The 22,332-nt window shown below is 40.0% G+C and overlaps 1 protein-coding gene across 1 annotated transcript; it reads right to left on the reverse strand.

Moving 5' to 3' along the window:
- Positions 1-6,675: 6,675 nt before the first annotated feature.
- LOC140327546 (vomeronasal type-2 receptor 26-like) lies at positions 6,676-20,045 on the reverse strand. The gene is made up of 5 exons (XM_072406935.1): positions 19,788-20,045; positions 17,256-17,552; positions 14,094-14,324; positions 13,411-13,534; positions 6,676-7,595 (listed from the first exon to the last, which is right to left on the reverse strand). Exons 1-5 carry the CDS (start codon positions 20,043-20,045, stop codon positions 6,676-6,678), a joined length of 1,830 nt encoding a protein of 609 aa, XP_072263036.1.
- Positions 20,046-22,332: the final 2,287 nt, after the last annotated feature.

The following is a 22,332-nucleotide window of genomic DNA, read 5'->3' on the forward strand; positions in this document are numbered from 1 at the left end:
TGACAATCCTTTACCTGTTATTACACAGTTAGTTGGCCCATTTGATTGCACACTTTCCTAACATTTTCACCTGTGCAACAGCTCTGAATACACTGCTACCTGTCCCAAGAGACCATCAGACTCCTTGTCCAAGTTCTGTTCAACCTCATCCTCTCTGGCACTTTACCCAGATTCTCTATCATCATACAATCTATCATTAATATTTCTAATAGACATATCACCCTTTCCCTTCATTCTTAATTAGCTGCCTCATTTGTAAGTGTATACACTGGTTTGCACTTAAATTCAAGGTATTGTGCTTTGCTTGTTAATTTCACGCCAACTCTTGCACACTTACATTTCTGATACTATACACAAATACACCCTTGCAACCCTCTCCACTCCTGAAATGACATACTAACGACTTCCTCGCTCATAACCTCTTCTCATATAGCTCCAAGACTTATCTAAAAATGCCTTCAAGGTCTGGTTTTAATGGATATAACATGATTGGCTTGAAAACATACAGCTCTCCCTTTTACCCATACCAGGCCCAATAGAAGGAGGTCCAGGAAGATCAGGAGATTGGACCTTGAAAGCATCAAACTACTACTTGGGAGGTCTTCTAGCTTTCCCTGCCCTTCTCCTGAACAGCTAGGTTTCTTGCCCAGGAAAGGGTCTTTTTTTAAAATTGTAAAATTAGGGATATTGCTTTTTTCATAAATAGAGAATTAAACAACACATGCAGTTTTTTAAAACATTTCAAAATATCTCAGAAGGGTGATTTCCTGCTTGACAGTCTCTCTCTGCACAGGGCCGCTGGGCATATTACCCACCAGAGTGAGTGCAAGATGAAGCTTGCCAGATAAATAACCTTACCATTTTTAAAGAACTTTCCTCTAACCACTATAAAAAGTAAGGCAAATCTAATGCCCACCAATTCAAAGTAAGACACTGCATTGATCATGAATGTAACAGGGGACGCCAAGCTGACTGCTAATGTAACTGGGGAATACACTTAGCTACCAATAGCTGAACCGGTAAACCGCCTTCCAATGTGGTATGGGGGAGGGGACTTTTTTGAGCACCAATGTAACAGAATAAGCTTAATTAGTCATCAGTTGCACTACATGAACAGCCAAAAAAACTGAGTTTTGTCTGAATCTTTATCTGAATTTGAAATTTGGTTAAACTGTTCATATTTAAAAAAACTAAAACAAGCTTATATTTCCTAAGTGAATGTATGCGTCCAAGTGCAATGTAATGTTCTAACCCTCTATATAAAATCCAATTCAATTAAATATATTTTTTGATGTTTATTAAAAATCATAAAAAAGGCTTGCTTTTGGGGGGAGATTTTCCCTTAATATCTGGTTTGATAATGATTGTTCAAAGGGCAAGCCATGAAATAATTAAGAAAAGCAATAGGCAAAAAAGGCCTGCCAAAGGTTTTATCTGTTCTTTAGTGTAGCCAAAACAACCAAAGCCAAAATGAAAATATAAATAAACATTTTTAGCTGAAAGTGTTACATTTGTAGAGTATTAATAGAAGTTCCCTATATTTATTTTTAACCATCCTAATACAAAATACAATTTTGCTAATTCAGGCAATATTTAGGATTTAGGGCACCATATGTCTAATATTTTTCTTTCCAAAAGAATATTTTTACCATATACTTTAAAACATTTAAGTTAATAAGTACGAACAAATAATCGTAAAGAAACTTTTTTATTGAAAACAACAAAGGAGTATAATGAGCATGTATACAAACACACATGATCTCCTTAGCATGCAACTACCAGAAACATACTATCCTCTACGCGTTTCGTTGATCGCGTCCACTTCTATAATTAAAATATTTAATACAGCAATAACATGGCCAAATACAAATATATCAATTTATATTCTCATGTACAATTAAACAAATAAATTACTTACATTGAAACCATGAAACCATAGTTCCTTCAATTAGACAGCTGGGAGGCAAGGAGGGCAGCAGATAGAACATGGAGGAATCCATCACAGAACCACAAAATCCACCTGCAATACTCCCACCATCAAATATACATACAATGGTACCATTTTATGTATATTTGCCTTAAAAGCATATAAGTATATATGCCTTTACAAACACGGATCTAAAGTTCATAATTCTGTCCATAAGGTACTCATTTAAATTATGTATCAATAATATTTTTACATGTCCAAAATTAAATAAAATAGATTACCAACTTTAATATATTTGTCATCAATATTTCAAATTCTCAACCAATATCAAAAGCCTGTTAATTTATGCCCAATAGTCTATATAGGCTATAATAATTTTTACCAAATATATTCCCAAGTAAGTTAAAATTGTATATATCACCTTGTTCAACAAGTTATATCCTCACTTGTGTGATCCACCTAAATCAGGGGTCTGCAACCTGCGGCTCCGGAGCCGCATGCGGCTCTTCAGCCTCCTTGTTGTGGCTCCCTTCAGCTGCCGCGGGGAGATCTCTGATGGGGGATCCCCTTCCTCCCAAGCGGAGGAGGGGGATTCCCTATCCGGTGCACTTTTGTTGTAACAGGTAAAATTACAAAAATATTAAAAGTTTATAAACTGTGTTATGTTTTGTGGCTCCAGACTATTTTTCTTTAGTGGAAGAGGAGGCAAAATGGCTCTTTTGATAGTAAAGGTTGCCTACCCCTGACCTAAATCAATAAACAATTGGTGGAATATTTAAAAAGGACTCTCAAAATATAAGTACCTTATTTCCAATAGAGTTGCTGTGCACTTCTAAAATCACACCTTTAATGCTGCCCCATGTGTGTATATAATATGCATTAAATCAACAATTGCTTTCTTTATATATTTATATTTATGCAGAGTATAAACATACTACTTGTTTAACAAATAACCCACACTTGCGTCAGAACATATGCCTGGCCAAAGAGAGTCCTAATGAAGTAATTAGATGGAATATGAATACCTTACTTCCAAAAGGGTTGTTGTGCACATCCTAAATCACACTGTTAATGCTGCCCCTATATTTGATAATACACAGTGTTAATGTCAAGTATTTTCCAAATACAAAGAATAATCCATATATAAAAAAAGTGTGCATGTAGCTTACCCTTTTATACAATATACTCTCATTGAACTCCACAAACTCAAAAACCAACAACCAATATCCTCATGTTACAGAATGTATAAAATCTCCAGGTGCAACAATACACACATACCTCGATCCCCCTTATCTACCCCCAATTGACGGCGTCCAACGTGGTGCACAAACATACGCCCCAAAAAAAGAAGAAAGCGCGGCCTTAGTGCACGTTGCAAAGCCGTGATACATAATTTATATGAGTACCTTATGGATAGATCTGTGTATGCTACATACATATTGGTGGTTGAACACACACACACATATATATATATATATATATATATAATAGTACTCTTGTATTGTTTTAGATAAAATGTTTTTATAAGATTAATTAGTTATACTTATTAAATGTATTAAAGTATTGTAAAAAAAAGTTTTTGGGAAAAAATATTAGACATATTGTGCCTTAAAAGTCCCAAATATTGCCTGAATCATCACAATTTTTGTAAATACTAAAAATGTATGTTTTTAAGTTTTTTTTAATACGTTCTCTGTGTATTGTTTTTATTTTAAACTACATTACAGCATTTTCTGTAAATCATCTGTATGATTAGATGGGAGAAGAGAATTGCCAGGCTGTGCTTCCCCTCCCTTCATCCTCACTCACCTGCTCACCTGGCTGAATCTATCAGTACACAGTATTTGCTGTTCCCTTGTTGTAAGACATTGTTTCCTGACCTCATAATTACACCGTTATCACATTAATAGAAAGAGATTGGATCACTCCAACCTTTCCGTTCACGTTACGTCCCAGGGAAGAGAATCTCAAGGCAGCTAAACAATTATTACAGTGAGCGGTACAATGGCTCTGATTCTTTATGTTGTAATAAAAGTTATGATTATTCTATTTTTTGCTGGACCAATTTTTCTGTTGTTCACGCACATGGCTATATGTAAAGCAGAGCTTATAGAATAAAAAATGCCAATCCTAATTTTCCATGTCATACAAAATATATAGAAAGGTTTATGAAATCCATATTTGTCAATCTAAAAAAAACAAAACATGATCTTTAGTGCCTTGCATTGTTTTTTTTTTATGTACAGTGGTATCCCAACACACTAGGGCAAACACCTGACTCTACATCGAACCATTTCATGTGGCTCACAATTTCATGTAACAGTTTGCCAGCTACTAAAACTCACACAGCATCGCTGGTGACAACAGGCGGCAGATTGGTACTAGCGGTAGCTTCTGCATGTAGACACTACAAGGCAGCTGTTTCTAGTATGAGGAAGTGGTAAACGCATTCTCACTGCCAGTCTGATTTTAACCTAAGAAAGCCACGACCTACATGCATTACGGAGCACCACAGCACATGGTAACACACTACCATGTATTTTTGAGAACTACATCTGTACAATGGCACTTTTTATACCATTATTCCATTTCAGTGCATTGGAAACCCACTGAATCGAATGGGCTGCCTCAATGCAATTAATAGTATCTCATTGTACAATAATGCAATGTGTGACCACTCATTGTCACTTAGGTTCCACGCCCCGGGTGATCCGAAGTCTCCTGCCAGTGGGGGGATCATAGCTTCATGCAGCATAATACTTCAGAACCCTATTACTGTGGATAGGCCAGTAACCCAACGTAACAGATGTTACATGCATTGTGGTGCATTGAAATGTACTGCAAGGGTTGCAGAATATCCAAAATTAAACTTACTCAAACTGATGCGTTTAGCACCATGCAACACTTACCAACTGCTACTTAGCATGAAATGCATCAGTTAGAGATCCAGAGGTCTAACATATTTTTTTTTTTTTTCTAAGAAATGTTTGGACATGCTACAACCCATGCAGAGTATTTTAGCACGCCACAATGCATGTTGCATTAGTTTTCATGAGTTCACTGTCTAGTCATAATGAATAAGTTTCCATTGTATCTCATGAATACAGGAGCAAATCTTACCAGGTTAGATTCTTTGAGGGTTCTGCAAATCCCACTGAGGTCTATGTCATTTCCAAGAACCTTTCTGCCCGGTTTTGACAGCTACTTCCATCAGCTAGCTCAGAGCTAAAGTTCCTCTTTACAAAATTGCCATGTCCCTTCTGCAATAAAACATGCTTACCTGCCTTTTGGCAATGCTCTTTTCTAAACATACTGAGCTGCACATGCACAGGAGGCCAGAATATGCCAGGGATTCTGAATGCAGGAGGTATGTCTGGCCAATCAAGATGGAGGAAGATGGTGGGGACCTAGCCAGAGTGAGGACAGGTGAGTGAAATTAAATGGAAAAGTGTGAGCATACTGGTACAGTATATTAATTTTATTGCAGAAGGGACAACACCTTTTCTTACTGCAGTAAGAGACATGACTGATCTTTATTTTTTTAGTTTTACATTTAGTTCTCTTTTAATGTAAATAGAGGTAGTGCTGCTAAAACAACCTAAAATTGAGCTGTTGTGGTAGGACAAGGAAGATTAAATTTTTAAAAACAAAAAAATTAATACACATAAACCATATGATACCAGAGTATTGAATAGTATAGAATACACAGCAAGGCCAATCAACCACAGAGACAAGCTGTTGGGGTTTATTGGCAGATTTACAGACCAATCACATATCAATGACAAGCCAGAATAAGACAACTCATCACATTCAATTAATACATTAATTCACAAAATCTAGGCTATATATACAAGTTTAAGACAGTATTAGCAACATTGAGGTTGATTCCTATTTGTCAGTTGACCTGATTAAAATGATTATTAAAAAAAAGCTAATGTCCTTATGAGATCCAAAGAGACTTAATAAGGCTAAAGGATTTTCAAAGAGCATGGACATGTTCTAGTGGACACTGTGAGGGTAAACAATGCTTCATATTATAATCAAGTACAAACAAACAAAAACTGTGTCACTTTCTTACTTCAAATGACTTAGCTCATCCCTTTAAGATGTAATCAAAGGTGTGTAATAAGTGTATTTTGTTACTACCTAAAAGGAATATTTTAATCCCAGTAGGGCCATTTAATCCAAACAATGGTATGTATTGGGGTTATGGTGGGGATAATTGGTTGGGTAATAGTAAATAAAGTGGAAAAAGTCAGCATCCAAGCTACTTAAGTTAGGGCATGGGATGGTTTGTTAGGAAGCGTCATAGGAACAAACGGTGTGACAACATTGCTGTTTTTGATGAGTAGTAATGGTAGTTGTGGGAAATATTCAGTTTATATCCTTAGGACATGTATGCCTTGTTTTCCAAAACAATATTAACCGACATTCCCAAGTTACAAAACTTGATCCTGTCCCTCCAAAAAAGACAGTCTGAAAGATTTAAAAGATATACTCAGCAATATGACTAAGAATTGTTGGATGGTTTATTAGGATTAGCTCTACCCCTAATACTGTACATTAATAATGCTATTTGAACATTTTGCAACATATCATTGATTGAAACAAAATACATTCTAAAAATAACTTTTTTAGGATGACAGAATTATGATGCAAATAAGGGTCATGTATTTGTTTTGTTATCTCTTAAAAAATACTTTTGTTGTTTTTACTTTATTGTTTTTCTATACAGCTAAATTCAAGTTCTAAATGGTATTTGTATGTTTTTTAAATACTGTTCTTAATATGATTTTTTGTGAATTGGTGTTCAAGAAAAGTATGTACACTTTAGGAAAAAATATGCAGCAGAGTACGCCAGCACTGGAGGTCAGTATGGCGAATACCTCCACAGCCACCATGTATTTCCCTCTGGTGCTCAGATAGGCCGGGATCATGGCAATCCACACACTGCAGAACACCAGCATGCTGAAGGTGATGTACTTGGCCTCATTAAAACTGTCCGGTAATGTCCTCACCATGAAAGCCAGAACAAAACTCACAGCTGCCAGGAACCCCATATAACCCAACATAGAGTAGAACCCAACAACTGACCCTTCATTACACTGAATGATAATCTTGCCAGGATAGGAGTCCATGTCATACTCTTGGTAGGGAGGAGACACTGACAGCCAAATAACACAGATCAGAACTTGGACAGAGGGACAGAGCAGGACCACAGAATTTGACACTCTCATCCCCACCCACTTACTCCAATTACTGCCGGGTTTGGACGCTTTGAAGGCAATGCAGACTGTGATAGTCTTGGCCAGAACAGAAGAGACAGCGATGGAGAAGAAGATTCCAAATGATATTTGTCTCAGCATGCAGGTTATATCCACAGGACGACCGAGGAACAAGAAGACACAGAGGAAGCTTAGCAAGATGGAGGTCAGGAGGATGAAGCTCACAGTCCGGTTATTGGCTTTCACAATTGGAGTGTCCCGGTAATAAATAACATTTCCAAGAATAAATAATGTCATCACTGATAGGAGTACAGCAAAAAATGAAAATATTTGAGCCATGATATTGTTTTCATTAGAGAAAAACTCATAAATTCTAGGAATGCATTTTATTTTTCTCTCATCTGCCCACTTTTCTTTTAAACACTTGTAGCAGTTTTCACTGTCTGAAAAAAAAATCATTCATGAATAATTATTAATAATGGGGATTATAATTAGAGATGAGCAAATCGAAGCTGACGAAGTGGAATTCGATCTGAATTTCAGAAAAAATTCGATTCGCAACAAATCCAAATTTCCTCACGATTCGTTGAAACAAATCGCAAATTTTTTCTAAAATGGTGGCTACATGTGTGAGGACATGGGGCAAGGAACTCTGGGAAGGCGAGATGACCCATAATGCCATGCATGCAGCCAATCAGCAGCCAGCCAGCCCTGTGATGTCACACCCCTGAGCCATCTTGGAGTAAGTCATTTTACAGTGTTCTGAGTGCAGGGAGAGATGTGTGCAGGCGCTAGGAAGAGTGTTAGGTGAAACCTGATTGTGTTAAAAAAACTCAAAAAACGATTTATGAATGCAGGGAAAGGTTAGGGAGAAATCATTTCACAACATCTTAGTGCAGGGAGAGACGTCAGAAGGCGCTAGGGACAGTGCTAGAAAAGCAATTTACAAGTGCAGGGAAAGATTATTTGGGGATCCAAATAGCCATTAACAGCTCTGTCATTCCATCAATTTATATATCAAGAAAATCATACACGCACTTCACTGTTGCAGTTATTTGTGGTCAAAGCGTTTAGTGACTTATTTCAGTACAAAAATACAAATATATTCTCAGTTCACTTCTGCAGTTATATGTAGTGAAAGCATTTAGTGACGTATTTGAGTACAAAAAGAAAAATAAATACGCAGTTCACTGTTGTAGTTATTTGTGGTAAAAGTGTTTAGTGGCCTATTTTTGTACAAAAATAAAAATATATTTGTCGCTTTTAGGGGTGTTTTATTTGTTTTCAATTTATTTAGTTCAAGTAAAAGTATTTCAGACAGAGAAGTGGCAGGCCATGCACAGAGGAGTGGCAGAAGCCTAAATGTTTCTGGTGCAGGCAGAGGTTGCAGCAGAGTAAGGGGGCGTGTCAGCAGGAGTCGCAGCGAGAGGCCTGAACTCCTGGTGTCATCTAGCGGTCGTGTCTTGACCAGCAACCCAGCTATTCTTGATTGGTTAACTCGATCATCCACTTTATCCCAAGTGACATCAGACACCCCCAGCCAACAGTCGGTGGGTTCGTCAGACACAACCCTTAGTTGGCATGGCCTTGGAGCAGACCCTGTGCCCTCACCTGTCCTCAACTTGCCTCTGTCCTTTGTTGTTCCCTCAGTAACAGAAGTATTGTATGCTGTGGGCTCAGCTCTACTATACAGCGAGGACAAGCTAGTAGAGGACAGTTAGCAGCTACTGCCAAGCCAAGATTTGGAGGAGACATCTGCCGCTTTCTCCACTAGGGGGGCAAGTAGTGATGAGGAGAGTGGCGTGGGAGGTGGTGTTGCGAGCGGTCAGGCTCCTGACCCAGAGACCGTTGAGGAGGACATCAGTGACGTACATACACTACTCGATGATGATGAAGCCGATTGCACTTGGGAGCCGGGTGAAGAAGGGGCTTCATCGTCATCAGGAGAAGAGGGTGGCAGCTTGCCCCTGAGGCAGCGGCTGAGCCAGCAAGGTGGTAGCATGGCTGGTAGTCAGCAGGGTGACAGCAGTGGGAGGTTGCGAGCCAAACATGCCCGGGGTAGACCATCTGCTTCGCAGTAGCCTACCTGCCCGGGAAGTAGTGGTGCAGGGGTTCCCGGAGGCAGCGCAGTCAGTCAGTGCGGAGTGTTGGGGTGAAAATCACCTACTCGGCGGAGTGGCAGTTTTCTTGTTAAGCCGGCAGAGGAGGTTAACATGGCCATATGTAGAATATGTGGGCAGAAGGTGAAGCGTGGCCAGGGTGCCAATTTTGGCACCACGGCCCTGCATCAACATATGCAGCATCACCATAAAGTGGCCTGGGAGAACCGTGGCTCCGATGTGGTGGTCCAGCCTGCTGCAGAAACCGCTGCATCACCTAGTGGTACGCACCGGCTTTCAGGCAGTCAAGGCTCCACCACCTTAGCCGAAGGAATCTGTATGTCATTTCCATCTTCTGCTGGTCCAGATGCTCCTTCTCCTCCTTCTCCTCATCAGTCATTCCGTCAGCAATGGATCACAGAAGCAATTGCCAGGAGACAACAGTATGCGTGCACTCATCCAACGGTGGAGAAGCTGAATGTGCTCCTGTCCAAGTTGCTGGTGCTGCAGTCCCTCCCTTTCCAAGTGGTGGACTCTGCACCTTTCAGAGAACTGATGGCTTGTGTCGAGCTGAGGTGGAGAGTCTCAAGCCCTCATGCAAAAAAGGCAGTAACAGCCCTGCACAAATATGTAGAACAGAAGGTGGGCCAGTCCTTGAGCCTGTCGGTGTCTGCCAAAGTGCACGGCAGCGCCAAAGTGTGGAGCTGTAACTACATTCAGGGACAATACATATCCTTTACGGCCCACTGGGTGAATGTGATTGCTGCATAGCCACACCAGTAACTTGGCCAGGTGACACCGCTTCCGTCTCCACGTTCTCACACCGCTGGTCCTGCAACAACGTCCGCCTCTGCCTCCTCATCCTCTACCGTGTCCTCAGCCTCCACTGCAGGGACAATTCACAGTGCCCCTCCAGCATACCACATGTGCAGGGCATGGCGGTGTCACTCTGTTCTGCACCTGGTTTGCCAGGGGGAACAGAGTCACACAGGGGAGGAACTGCTCCGTGTGATTCATCAAGAGATCGAATCATGGCCGCGACAACTCAAAATCGGAACCATGGTGACCGACAATGGGAAGAACATTGTGTCTGCGCTGTGTCAAGGAAGGCTGAGCTATGCACCCTGCATGGCACACATGTTCAATCTGGTTGTCAAGTGGTTCCTGAAGTCTTCCACCCATCTGCAAGACATCATTAAAATGGCCAGGAAACTTTGCATGCACTTCAACCACTCGTACACCACAAAGCACACCCTCCTTGAGCTGCAGTGGCAGAACGGCATCCCCCAACATAGGCTGATATGTGACGTTTCCACCCATTGGAATTCTACCCTCCATATGTTGGACCGACTATACGAACAGAGAAAGGCCATCAACGATATCTTGATGATCCAAGCGGATAGGAGTACTGCCATGTGTAACTTTGATGTCAGCCAGTGGCAGCTCATGCGTGACACCTGCCGTTTGCTCAGGCTCTTTGAGGAGGCCACGTTATTTGTCAGTCGCCAGGACTACGGGATGAACAACGTCATTCCACTACTTCATGTCCTGGAACAGATGCTGGTAAATCTGGCTGGTCAGGGGACTGGAGACGTGGCGCCTAGATCTCACGGCCACATGAGCCCTGTGGCAAAAGGCAATGTATAGCGAAATGGGTGGCTTTTTTACTCAAGTGACAGGATAGGAGGAGCAGGAGCAGCCAGAGGAGCAAGAGAGATGAGGAAGATGAGGCAGAGGACCCAGACACACCGTGGCAGTATGCAGTGGAGATGGAAGCAGGGAGTCCCTCCGAGTCGCTTGCAGAAATGGCCTGCTGCATGCTCACTTGCTTGCGCAGTGACAGCCGAATTGTCACCATTCGGCAGAGGGATGACTTCTGGCTTTCCACCTTGTTGGACCCTCGCTACCGGTCCCAAATGGGGGCCTTTTTTACACCCGCTGAGAGGGAGGACAAACTGAACTATTACAGAGACATCCTATGTAGTCAGTTGGCCGCTGCCTATCTGCGGCATCATCCATCCTCTCGCATGTCTGACCGAGGGGGCCCTCTGCACTCACGTTCCGCTGCCATGGCTGCTGTGAAGGGGTGGGGTGGCAGGAGCAGTACCAGCTCCATCAGCAGCAGCCTGAGTCTAGAGTCGCTGATGAGCAGCTTTCTGCACCCGCATAGTGAAGAAACTACTGACCAGCAGCTAGACATAGAGCAGAACCTGAACCAGCAGGTAGTGGCATACTTGGAGTGCACCCTGCCAGCCATCATTGAAGATCGGCTGGACTACTGGGCAGCCAAACTGGATTTGTTGCCGCAACTGGCCCAGTTTGCCCTGGAAAAGCTGTCCTGCCTGGCCAGTAGTGTGGCATCAGAGCGGGTGTTTAGTGCGGCATGGGCCATAGTTACCCCAAGAAGAACTCACCTGTCCACCCAAAATGTGGAGAGACTGACCTTTGTCAAGATGAATCAGGCGTGGATCAGCTAGGATTTCCACCCACCAATGCCTGATGCATCTGATTAGATGATCCATGCCTTCTGATCCAGACCTTGACAAAAGAGACTAGTTTCTTCTGGCTACCTGCCTCAGCTACCGGTACTACTCTGATGCTGCCACCCGCCTGATGCCACACATCAGATACCAAGTGCTCCTTCTTTCACCCACCTTTGTCAGCGGGTACTGGTATTGCCACCCACCGCCCCAGTCTGTCACCGGGCCACTTTGTGGTCTAATGATGCTGCTGCTGCCATCCCCACACTATGTCACCTTGCCGCTCTGTGGTCTCCTGATGCTGCTGCTGCCATCCCCACACTATGTCACCTTGCCGCTCTGTGGTCTCCTGATGCTGCTGCTGCCATCTCCACACTATGTCACCTTGCCGCTCTGTGGTCTCCTGATGCTTTGGGTCACTCTGTGGTTTCCACTTGCTGCTTTCACCTCACCACTATGTCATTGTGCCACTCTGTGGACTTCTCAAGCTGTTCTCCCACCCTCCCCACTCCATGACTGGTCCACTATTTTGCCTTTTTGGCCTGGATGACATCACTATTTATTTGACCCTTCTTCTAAACTGTCAGAAGGAAGGAAAAAAGAGACGCACAACGGATCCTGTCTGTGTAGCAGCTGTATGGTCCCATCAGAACTGGGTTATGATTTGTTAGCCAAAAGCAGGAGTGGGTACAAAACACAGAAGACATGAAAATATACGTCCATTTACGTGTAATCTTTGTTTTGGATCCATTCCTGTTTTTTTTGGCATTAGCAATACTGACCGAGTGAAGGCAGATGCTCCACAGACAGGATCCGTTTTTTGTGAGTTATTGTTCTGATGGATCAGAGGAATGGCAAAATAATCAACACAAACTTAGTGTTGACACCCTCTCCACTCTGTCGGGGGGCTCTACTTGTATAAGCAGTTAATAGAACAGGTTCTGTAGACATCTATGTGGAATCAGCTGACAAGGGTGTAAAAGAGTGCGCTTCTTCTTGACGCTAACATGGACCTGTAAGGCTGAGTTCATACTTGAGTCAGTTTGGCCCCGTGACTGCCCAAATAAGAAAAGTGTGCAGTGATTCTAATAGCGACGCCTGTCATTTGCATGTCATACTGACTCACAGTGTTATTTCACTACCACAGCAGACTCCCTATGTGTGTTACTGCAAGGCACAGTGTTCTACACCACTACCAAGGGTCTCTGCAGGCCGGAAATAGACATTTTTTAATGCGATTCACCACGAATAAATTCGGATCAAAGCAAATCTTTTCGGAAAATTCGGCGAACCGCCCGAATCGAATTTTTGAGAAATTCGCTCATCTCTAATTATAATAGACATTCTGAAAATATGTCATAAGATTTTTTGCATTTACCACTTTCGCATGTTGTTACTGATAAAAAGTGCAAATGTAATGTAGTAAAGCCAAGTAGTAAAAATTTAACTTGACTTTAACACTCACCTGCTCTATCCAAATAGATTTTTTGACCATGCAAACATTTTGAATTATACATATGGAAATGTTATATTGTTAGTTTTAAGATACAGTGAGCTTAAACTGGCAATTGTTTTCATTGTATTTTTATATAAATAATAATTTTATCTATTTACTAAATGCCTAAATTGTAGATTTGTGTAATTTCTAGTTATTGCTCGGGGCTGTGAATCACTCTTACCTGTTACATTGGACACTTCCCCCTCAGAACATGGGATACAGTCATAGCAGCAGACATAAATTTGTCCATTAGGAGATTTTCTGTATCCAGGAGGACATCTATCTGTGCATCGGGATTCTGGAATCTTAAAGAGTTGGTAAAACATAAACCACACATTTTATTTGTTTTGAAATGACAAAATATCTGTAACTATCATTATTTTATTTTTTGATTACTTGTTTCAGCAATTAATAAAAGTACTCAATGTGATAAAATAACAGTTATTTATTCTGAAGCTAACTATTTATCTAATTCATGAATGCTTTTAGCAAGTTTTTAGTCATGCTAAAGTCAAATTAATGTATACTTTACGAATAACATAACTTTCATTGTCAACCCAATTCATTCAAGGTAAAAAATCATGAATGTGATAGTGCCAAGCTGATTTCATTTAGCTAAATATTCACTTTATACATTTTCCAATCAATTCTTTATAAATCCTTCATAAATAGTTTTCAATTTTAGGGACAAACTTCGATAGCAAAACAATCAAACAATGAAAACATATTTACCAATTTTCTTTACAATGCGAACACTACAAGTTGACTTCCAACTCATACAAGTGTATTTTCAATATAAATATCTGTATAATCAATAAACCTCCAACACATAAAAATAACCTATAAAACATAGAATCTTCTTACTTTGCCTTTCTTCCATGTGATGTCTTGTGGTTTCAGTTTTAAAACCTCATCCTCTTGTAGAATTTTATCAAAAGTGATCAGAGGCTTAATTATAAACTGATTTTTAGACTTGTTTTCAGAAATGATCCAGTTTGCTAATGTCAGCTCGGACGGCATTTCTGCTCTTGTGTGAAACAAAATTTCTTCCTTAATTAGTTCTCTGTACTGAACTTTGCCAAAAATCTTGTGGAGCTTTCAAAGAAGAAAAATAAAAGTTGTAAACCGTTTGTAACTGAAGTGCAGAATTAGTTTTAAGTGACTGTGGATTATTCTTGGTAAACTATATTTACTCTTCTTCAGATAGATCTGCTTGAATTTAACATACTAAAAAATTTCTTGCATCATCATGAAAATAATTCTATTTATAAAACTGATAAATATACTTTTATTTGTGATAAACTAACAGCACTTTTAACACCGTCCTATTCATGTAAATAGCTATTAACTGACATCATCGGCACCTTTATGTATGATTACCAGGTAATTCATATACTTACAAATATTTATTTTTTGGTAGTTCTACTACTATCACATAAACTATTGATCAGCATTATTTTTGCTTTGTAGGCTCCAGAAAGCATTTACCACTTTGGGACTGGAGCACCCAATAAGTCACAATAAAGGCCACAAATGTTTGTTTCCATTGGGGTTTGTTAACCAACAGACATTCATGTTTAGAAAAGGTATTTGTTTCTGCTGAAATAATTCTTCTATTGTCTTTCCCCTATGTATAAAAGTGGTGATCAGCTGTAGTGATCTCCACTTTTTGAATGATTGTAAGTTCAAAAATGAACTGGTGATCACTATTTGTGTATTTCGTGGCACATATACAGTTGCTATCAGCATAATTGCCACTTCGGGATTATGAGATAGAATTTACCACTTTGATCATGCAAACATCTTAGCCCACCATGGCCATTAAAGTGTTTATTTTATACAAGTGTCCAGCACTTAATGCCATGGCCATTTTTTAAAAGTAGTAATTACAGGGATGAATGGAGAACTTTTAACACATCCAATTATAGTGATCACTTTCTCCATTCATGTAAATAGAGTACAATGCTACAAATGTTAAAGGGACGATAGAATGTGGACGGATGAGCACATACAGTAGATCAGGGGTGTCAAATCTGGTCTTTTTTTTGGTCCTCAAAAGAATTCTTAATATGAATTGCAGCTGTCCCGCCTCTACTGCAATTCGTAATAATGGCGGGCCAGCTGCAATTCACATTAAGCTGCTGTTCTACAATGCTGCTACTACAATTCCCAGCATTACTCGCATCTCTAGACCAGAGGCTTCTCTGCCAATGCATGGCCCTGCATTTTATAGACGCAAGTGATGCCGGGAATTGTAGTAGCGGCATTACTCGTGTCTATTGAACAGCAGCCTATGTGCTGAGCCCGCAAAGTTTATACTGACAGGTAAACTCAAAAATCAGGAATTATCAGGATTATTATTATCAGAGATTATCATAGAGCTATTGCTATATTAATTGTTTCACTGTGCCAGAGAATGCATTGTGAAACCAAATTAATGCATTAATTCAGTGAGTTTCAAATTGCATTCTCTGGGAAAGTAAAACAATTATTCTCAATAAGAAGGAACAATAACACAGGAGAAGATCATGCAGTAATATGCAGTGGATTGATCTAAATAATTTACATCAATACACTCCATATTACTGCATGTTCTTCTCATTTGTTCTCTATTCTTCTTCTATTGTTTTTTCAATAAGTTTCAGGTTTGGCCCGCCACTTGGTCTAGATTTTAATTTCAACCTTCTGTGTATTTAAGTTTGACACCCCTGCAGTAGACTGGAAACTATAGTAGTTCAGGCCACTGGTTTAGTCTGCAGTACCAATCATTTATTCAGTAATTATTTTACATTTGCTGGAACAGTTCAGCAATCCAGACAAGCCACTAATATTTACAGTCAGCAGCTAGCAAATGAATTTTACTGTACCTTCATGAATGAAGTTTCATTTATTTTAAAAGTCCAGTCATTTGTCAGCAATTGAAATAATTCAATAACAGATTTAAATAATTCCCTGGTCATGCTAAAAGATTTAGGATTTGTGCGTTTTTTGTAAATTTAGCACCGTTTTAAAAAGCCATAAAAATTGGCAGAAATGAATTGAAATGCAGCATTAAATTCATATTTTGCAGAAAACAAATAATTTGGTGAACTTGCCACAAACCACTAATCCTGTGTGGATTGTCTTATTTCTAGCGAGAAGGATTTATATTAGTGAATTTAAATTACTGTGGATACTACTTAATGTATTCTAACTGAATGGCCCCCATTTACTAAAGCTCTCCATGGCTGGAGAGAATACACTTTCTTCAGTGAAGCTGGGTAATCCAGAAAACCTGGTATGGATTTCCTAAAAACATTTACTATTTGCTAGCAAATGTTTTAAATCCTGGAGCAGATCCATTCCAGGTTTGCTAGATCACCCAGCTTCACTGATCAAAGTGTATTCTCTCCAGCCTTGGAGAGCTTTAATAAATCAGGGCCAATGTGTTCAGAACAACATATGCTTACGGATTTCAAGTTTTTTTCACTTTCCAAAATACTATATCTAAATATTATTCTCAATTCATAAATGTTTTATTAAAGTGCAACTTACCCTTTGTGGTAATGTATAGGTCCTAGGATATAATACATGTATCCTGTGTAAAACATGAGTGCAAGCATAGACTGCCATGTATGCATATGAAGGTTTTGCATCTTTCACACCAGAAAAGGTTTCTGGAATTCTGGAAAAGTTGCTTCCAGTACAGTTGACACCAGAAAAATCTTTTATCAGTTCAAACACTGCATTTTTAAAGGGGTTTGGGGAAAGGCAATGGAACATCTGAAGCCAAATTTCTTCCAGTATTGCATCAGTTGGTCGGTTGGATGGATTGACACTATTCACAAAATAATTCATTTTGGGGATAATTTTTTGGGGCAACATAAAAATTAGGCTACAGTTTACTGATGGAAAAAATAAGGATTCTGTATATTTCAAGTCTATCCATGACTCATGGAGAATTAAAGTGATATTTTCTTTTATTATTGTCAGTTCATCGAAAAATGCACAATAGTTTGTGGAGAAAAGGCCGCATATTATAATAACCTTAGAATTTGATCTTTCAGTAACAGCCATTCTTTGTCTATTAATGTTTTCATCATTGGTTAGTTTAATAATATATTCGATGCAGATCTCATGCCTGGCCATCATTTTACTAAGTTCTTGTAATTCCATCTCACCACTTCCATCACTTGGCATTATCATCCCCACCCAATTCCATCCAAAATGTTTCAGACACTTTATAATAGCTGTGTATCGAACCCGATCATCTTGAATAGTTTGGTAAAAGGTTGGATACAGTCGTTGGTCACTCATAAGGGGGTCAGTGACTCTATAGTTAACCTGAAAAAAATAAAATGCTGTTATATCTGGGGGGATCATTGATGGTATTTTTACATTTCACCAAGGGGCAGGCTAAGGCACTTTATGTATTAGGGCCCCCGTAAGAGCTGGGAAGGGTCCAAAACAACATGGTATAGATTTATCCAAAGATTTGTAGCAGCACCAGCATAGCAATGGTCAACTGCCTAGGCATCAACAGGCAATAGGATACAATCAGATTTTGCAGAGGAAATTACTGCTTGCTTAGGTGGGATTCCATGGGCCCACCTAGGCACTGAAGTTTCCACAACTTCTTCTAAATACAAGATCACACAAAGTGACCAAACTTGCAATACAGAAAGAGCCCTTTGGTCCTTGTCCTCAACCTCTCTGTGGCTGACAAATGCATTGACTCCTCAGCCAAAGAGCGAGGAGGACTGGACTCAGAAGTGGTAGGCAGTCTGAAGGATGCAGCAGATGTATTGAATCTTCCCATGTGGCGTTTACAAAGTCTGGGTCAATCTTGGTGGCCAAATGGATATTTTTATCTATAGATTCTGTTAGTGGCCCAGAGGAAATTAACTGCTAAGTGATGGAATATGATGGAATAGCTCAATTTGAACTAATGACCCAGCAGGGAAACTCTGCAGCATACTAGGTTGATGCTGGATTTGTATATAAATACAGAATCCCAATAGCATTGAATAAACTGTCCACTAGTTTAGTAGTGAGCAAGTTGAAAGCCAATCTCTCAGAATCGCCCTTGGAGAAGGGGGACGATTAGGCTGGTCTTAGTCTGAGTCTTATGCCAGATTAGAGTGGCCACAGCTGGAAATATAGCTTGCATGCATTCATGAAATTGTCAGACTTGTAATGTTCACATTAAAATTTCTCTAGCAAAGCAGAATTTAGTTTCACAGAAAAGGTCACCACAGCAGGAACATGATCCTGTCTTTAAATGTCCTGAGCAGATGCTTGCTGTGCCAGTAGGTTTACAGTGTCCGTTAGGAGCCAAATTTGTTCATGGTCCATGGTGGTAGCTCTGTTGGCCTGTTATAATGTAAGACCCTGGTCCATTGCCAGTGCTCACAAGATGCCAGTCCCCCAATCTAACTCTGCACCCTTACCCTACAGCAAGGAGGCCAGTTGCGGAGTCCCAGCACATGGTTGCCCCTAGAGCTTCTGTGTACAAAATATGTCACCTAGGGAAGAACTGGCAGAGGACCAGGAACCCCCAAAACAGGACAGAGGACAAACCAGAAAGTCAGACAGTGCATGGTCAGTAATCAACCAGGTGATCCACAGATAACACAGGTTGAGTTCAGACACAGGTAATCAGTCTGCCAAACAAGTTATCAAAAGCAGAGTAAAGGTAAGGTCAAAGTAAGGCAAAGTAAAGTAAATATCAGTCCAGGGGCCATACAATCACAACGTGAGGAAACATCAATTAATCCAACTGAAGAACATACCAACAGGTCAGCTAAACTAAAAGCTACAAAAAGGCACTGGAGAGACTTTAGAGTCCTAGCAGCCAAAGATAGGATTGAAGCCAGGAACTAATTTGCTCATTGGCTGCAGCACATACTCTAAAATCTTCTTTAGGTGCACTCAGCCTCATTGTCTGTGATGGGGATGCTGAGTAAGGTACATCTTGGGTGGGGGCTGCACAGCTAAAGGGAAGCAGGAGATGCAGGGAGCTGCTAAGCAGAAGACCGAAAGCTAATTCCTTGATCTCCTTTGGTAATGCAAGTGACTCCAGTGACCCAACCATCTCCTAACAAATGCTTTTAAAATTTTACAAGATAATGGTTTTTATGTGTCCCTAAGGAAATGTTCCCATAAGTGCCACTGACACAGCCTCCGCAATTTTTTTTGCCATGTTAAGGGAGCCAACAAATAAATTGAAACTTTGGTGATCAAATATTCAATGTAAATTCAAAAATAAAGTAAATTCAAAGTAAATTTTTTTAATGCAATACAATGAATTCCTAGTAAAAAAGAATATTTTCAGCATGTACATAAAATCATCCTAAATATAAGTCGAATGCGCAACACAAACCAGTCTTAGTTCTGCAGTAACATGTGAACAGCAGTCATCAGCTGCAGTATCAAAAATGTCATGTTCTGAGACTCTCTTAGACATTCTGTTCTGTTCTGAGACTTTTTTTTTATTTTAATGGCTTATCCAGCAATAATTAGAGATACAATACCCATGTCAGCAAGCTGTGTACTAGTATATTTTGAGTTTTTTCTTACCTGGGGGTACTGATACAAACTAAGTAACTGGGCCATTGCATGACTTGTATGGAAAGTTGTGTCACCAATAAAACCAGCCACTTCCCCATAATCCCTACAGGAATAATTGGGGACCTCCATTTTTTCTCCAGACAGTATTTGTAGGACATATCCCAATGATCTCTTTGGATCTCCACAAGTATCAAATATATGGTAACCCAGAGTATCATTAGGCAGAAGGTTGGGGTCCTTGTTAATTTCATCAACAGCAAAGATCATCGCCAAAATACTTCTGTACTCCTCAATGTTAATACTATGGGACATGCAGAAATATGTTATAACTTTTTAGTTCTGGTGTTGGGGCTAATTATACATACTTATGTTTCACAGTTTCTACCAGAGTTGTAACATTCAGTAAACTGTTCTCTTCAGGATAATAGGGGCCATTACAAATAATAGACACTATAAAGTATAACATTTTATTCTTCACATGCATTCAACCCAGAACTTTTTTTATTCCACTTTGTAGCTTGGAACTGCGGGTTTTGATAAAATGCCAAGCTAGGCAAAGAATACTTTTTGTATTCTCTCACTCACACTCACAGTATGTGTTTTGTTTTAACTTAAACATAAATGTGTGAATTATGCATATATGCTTGAGAATGGGGTGTTTCACAAAAAGAACAGACTGTTTAAGTTATAAAAAGGGAATGCTGGCTTACCTTAGTGAATAAGGATAAGCTATGTTGACACATCGCCGGCATCTGTGTAGCCTGGCGATGCTCGTCCAGCATCACCAGGGGAAGCCGCAGACACTGCGGGCACTATGAAGGACGCCATGGACACTACTGGAGGACGTAGCTGGAACGTGGGAACCTGCTGAAACTCCCTGGCAATTCCACCCCGAGTGTGGCTTGGGGATACCGCTTTTGGCACTGATAATTAACCCCGAGCCGCACTCGGCATTGCCACCAGGGAGGTTAAAGCTCTCCAAGACTGTAGAAGATAGACTATTATGGGAGAACCTTAATGATTTTGCAAACCTGTTGAGTCCTTCAGGTACTGTTTTAGTTTTGGATGCAGTTGGGAATGATTAGAACATCTTTGGGTCCTATTTATGGGGGTCTAAATTGAACTAAAAAAAACTTTCCACTAACAGACAGAAATGTAAACCTTTTCATAAGCAAAGTAAGGGAAGGGTAAAACCCTGTCAGATATTTTTTTGCTGTCTGTGTCCCTATTGCTTTCTTTTTTTTAGCACCATATACATTTTAAATTTACCCAAATATTTGCATGACTGGTGACCCAGTCAGTTGAAAATCAAACTGTCCATGGAATGGGATTGTTGGAATTCATGGGTTGTAACATTCTTCACATCTGATAAATCTTCATGAAAATCAGGAGGAGTCAAATATTTGTGAATGGTTAAATCTCCTAAATTGGTCATCAATAGTTAGCACTACATAAATATGGAAATTAACCCACAAGTATAATAAAATAAAATCCAACATCATTGAAAGTATTAAAAAGAAAGCTGTGTGTATCTGACTCACCAAACTGCATTGTCAGAAGTTTGCTTTAGAAGTGAGAAAATAGTTGTAATCATAATGAAATAACTATTTGTAAAATCCCCCACAATTTAATCACTAATAATGACTGATACTGTATTTGAAGTTATTATCTCCCCTTTGATGAACTGAGCATTCGGTTATTATAATATGACTTTAATTTTTCCCCCTTAACACTGTCGTCCATACCGAAATACTTACTATATACACACATTATAAAGTATTGCCTTCCCATCACAAGTTTTATGCTCTACAAATGTGGAGTGAGCAGAGATCAGTCCTCCAATGATGATGTCTCCCTCTTGGTAATATTCATACTCAAACACAGGCTTTAGAGCCCTGAGACTGAATTGAAAGGCTGAGCTCCGGCTTATCAATGCCTCATAATAAGTGATGGGAAAAGCAAGTGTCAGCAGGTAAGATACAGAATGTACAAGAGACCAATTCATGTCAAATATCAGATCTTCTCATGCAGTCCGGTCACTGGTACATCAGCAGTATAGGAGGGAATATGCAATCACTAGCTCCTTATATACATGATCTGACATTAATTTACATTTACACAGCTGCAGAACATTTGATGGCAATAGCTGCAGCCTAAAATGGATAATCACTTGAAATAAATAATTTGTTTTATATTGAGAATGGATTGTAAGCAGCTATCTAAAATATATTCATTTCAACTTGAAATTAATCTGTCTTTCTATCTTTTAATAGTTATAAATAGAGATGAGCACATTTATCCAATTTCAGTTTGTGGGGGTTGGGATTTTAGCACTTTTCAGGGCAAATTGGAAAGTTCTTTTCAAACATGCAAGTGGGGGCTATGCATTGGTATAAGCCAGGGGTCTGCAACCTGCGGCTCTTCAGCCTCCTTGTTGTGGCTCCCTTCGGCTGCCGCGGGGAGATCTCTGATGGGGGATCCCCTTCCTCCCAAGACACTGCGGAGGAGGGGGATTCCCTATCCGGTGTTCTAATGAAAAAAATCTACCAGTGAA

This window comes from Pyxicephalus adspersus, chromosome 3, assembly GCF_032062135.1.
Source record: "Pyxicephalus adspersus chromosome 3, UCB_Pads_2.0, whole genome shotgun sequence".
NCBI classification, from domain to species: Eukaryota; Metazoa; Chordata; class Amphibia; order Anura; family Pyxicephalidae; genus Pyxicephalus; species Pyxicephalus adspersus.

Coding starts and splice junctions, on each gene's coding strand:
- LOC140327546 (XM_072406935.1), bottom strand. CDS start 20,045: ATGATCTTTGCTGTTGATGAAATTAACAAGGACCCCAACCTTCTGCCT. Junction 14,325..17,255: donor CTGAAAGATCAAATTCTAAG/GTTATTATAATA, acceptor CTTCTTTGAAAG/CTCCACAAGATTTTTGGCAA. Junction 13,535..14,093: donor TCACATGGAAGAAAGGCAAA/GTAAGAAGATTC, acceptor CAACTCTTTAAG/ATTCCAGAATCCCGATGCAC.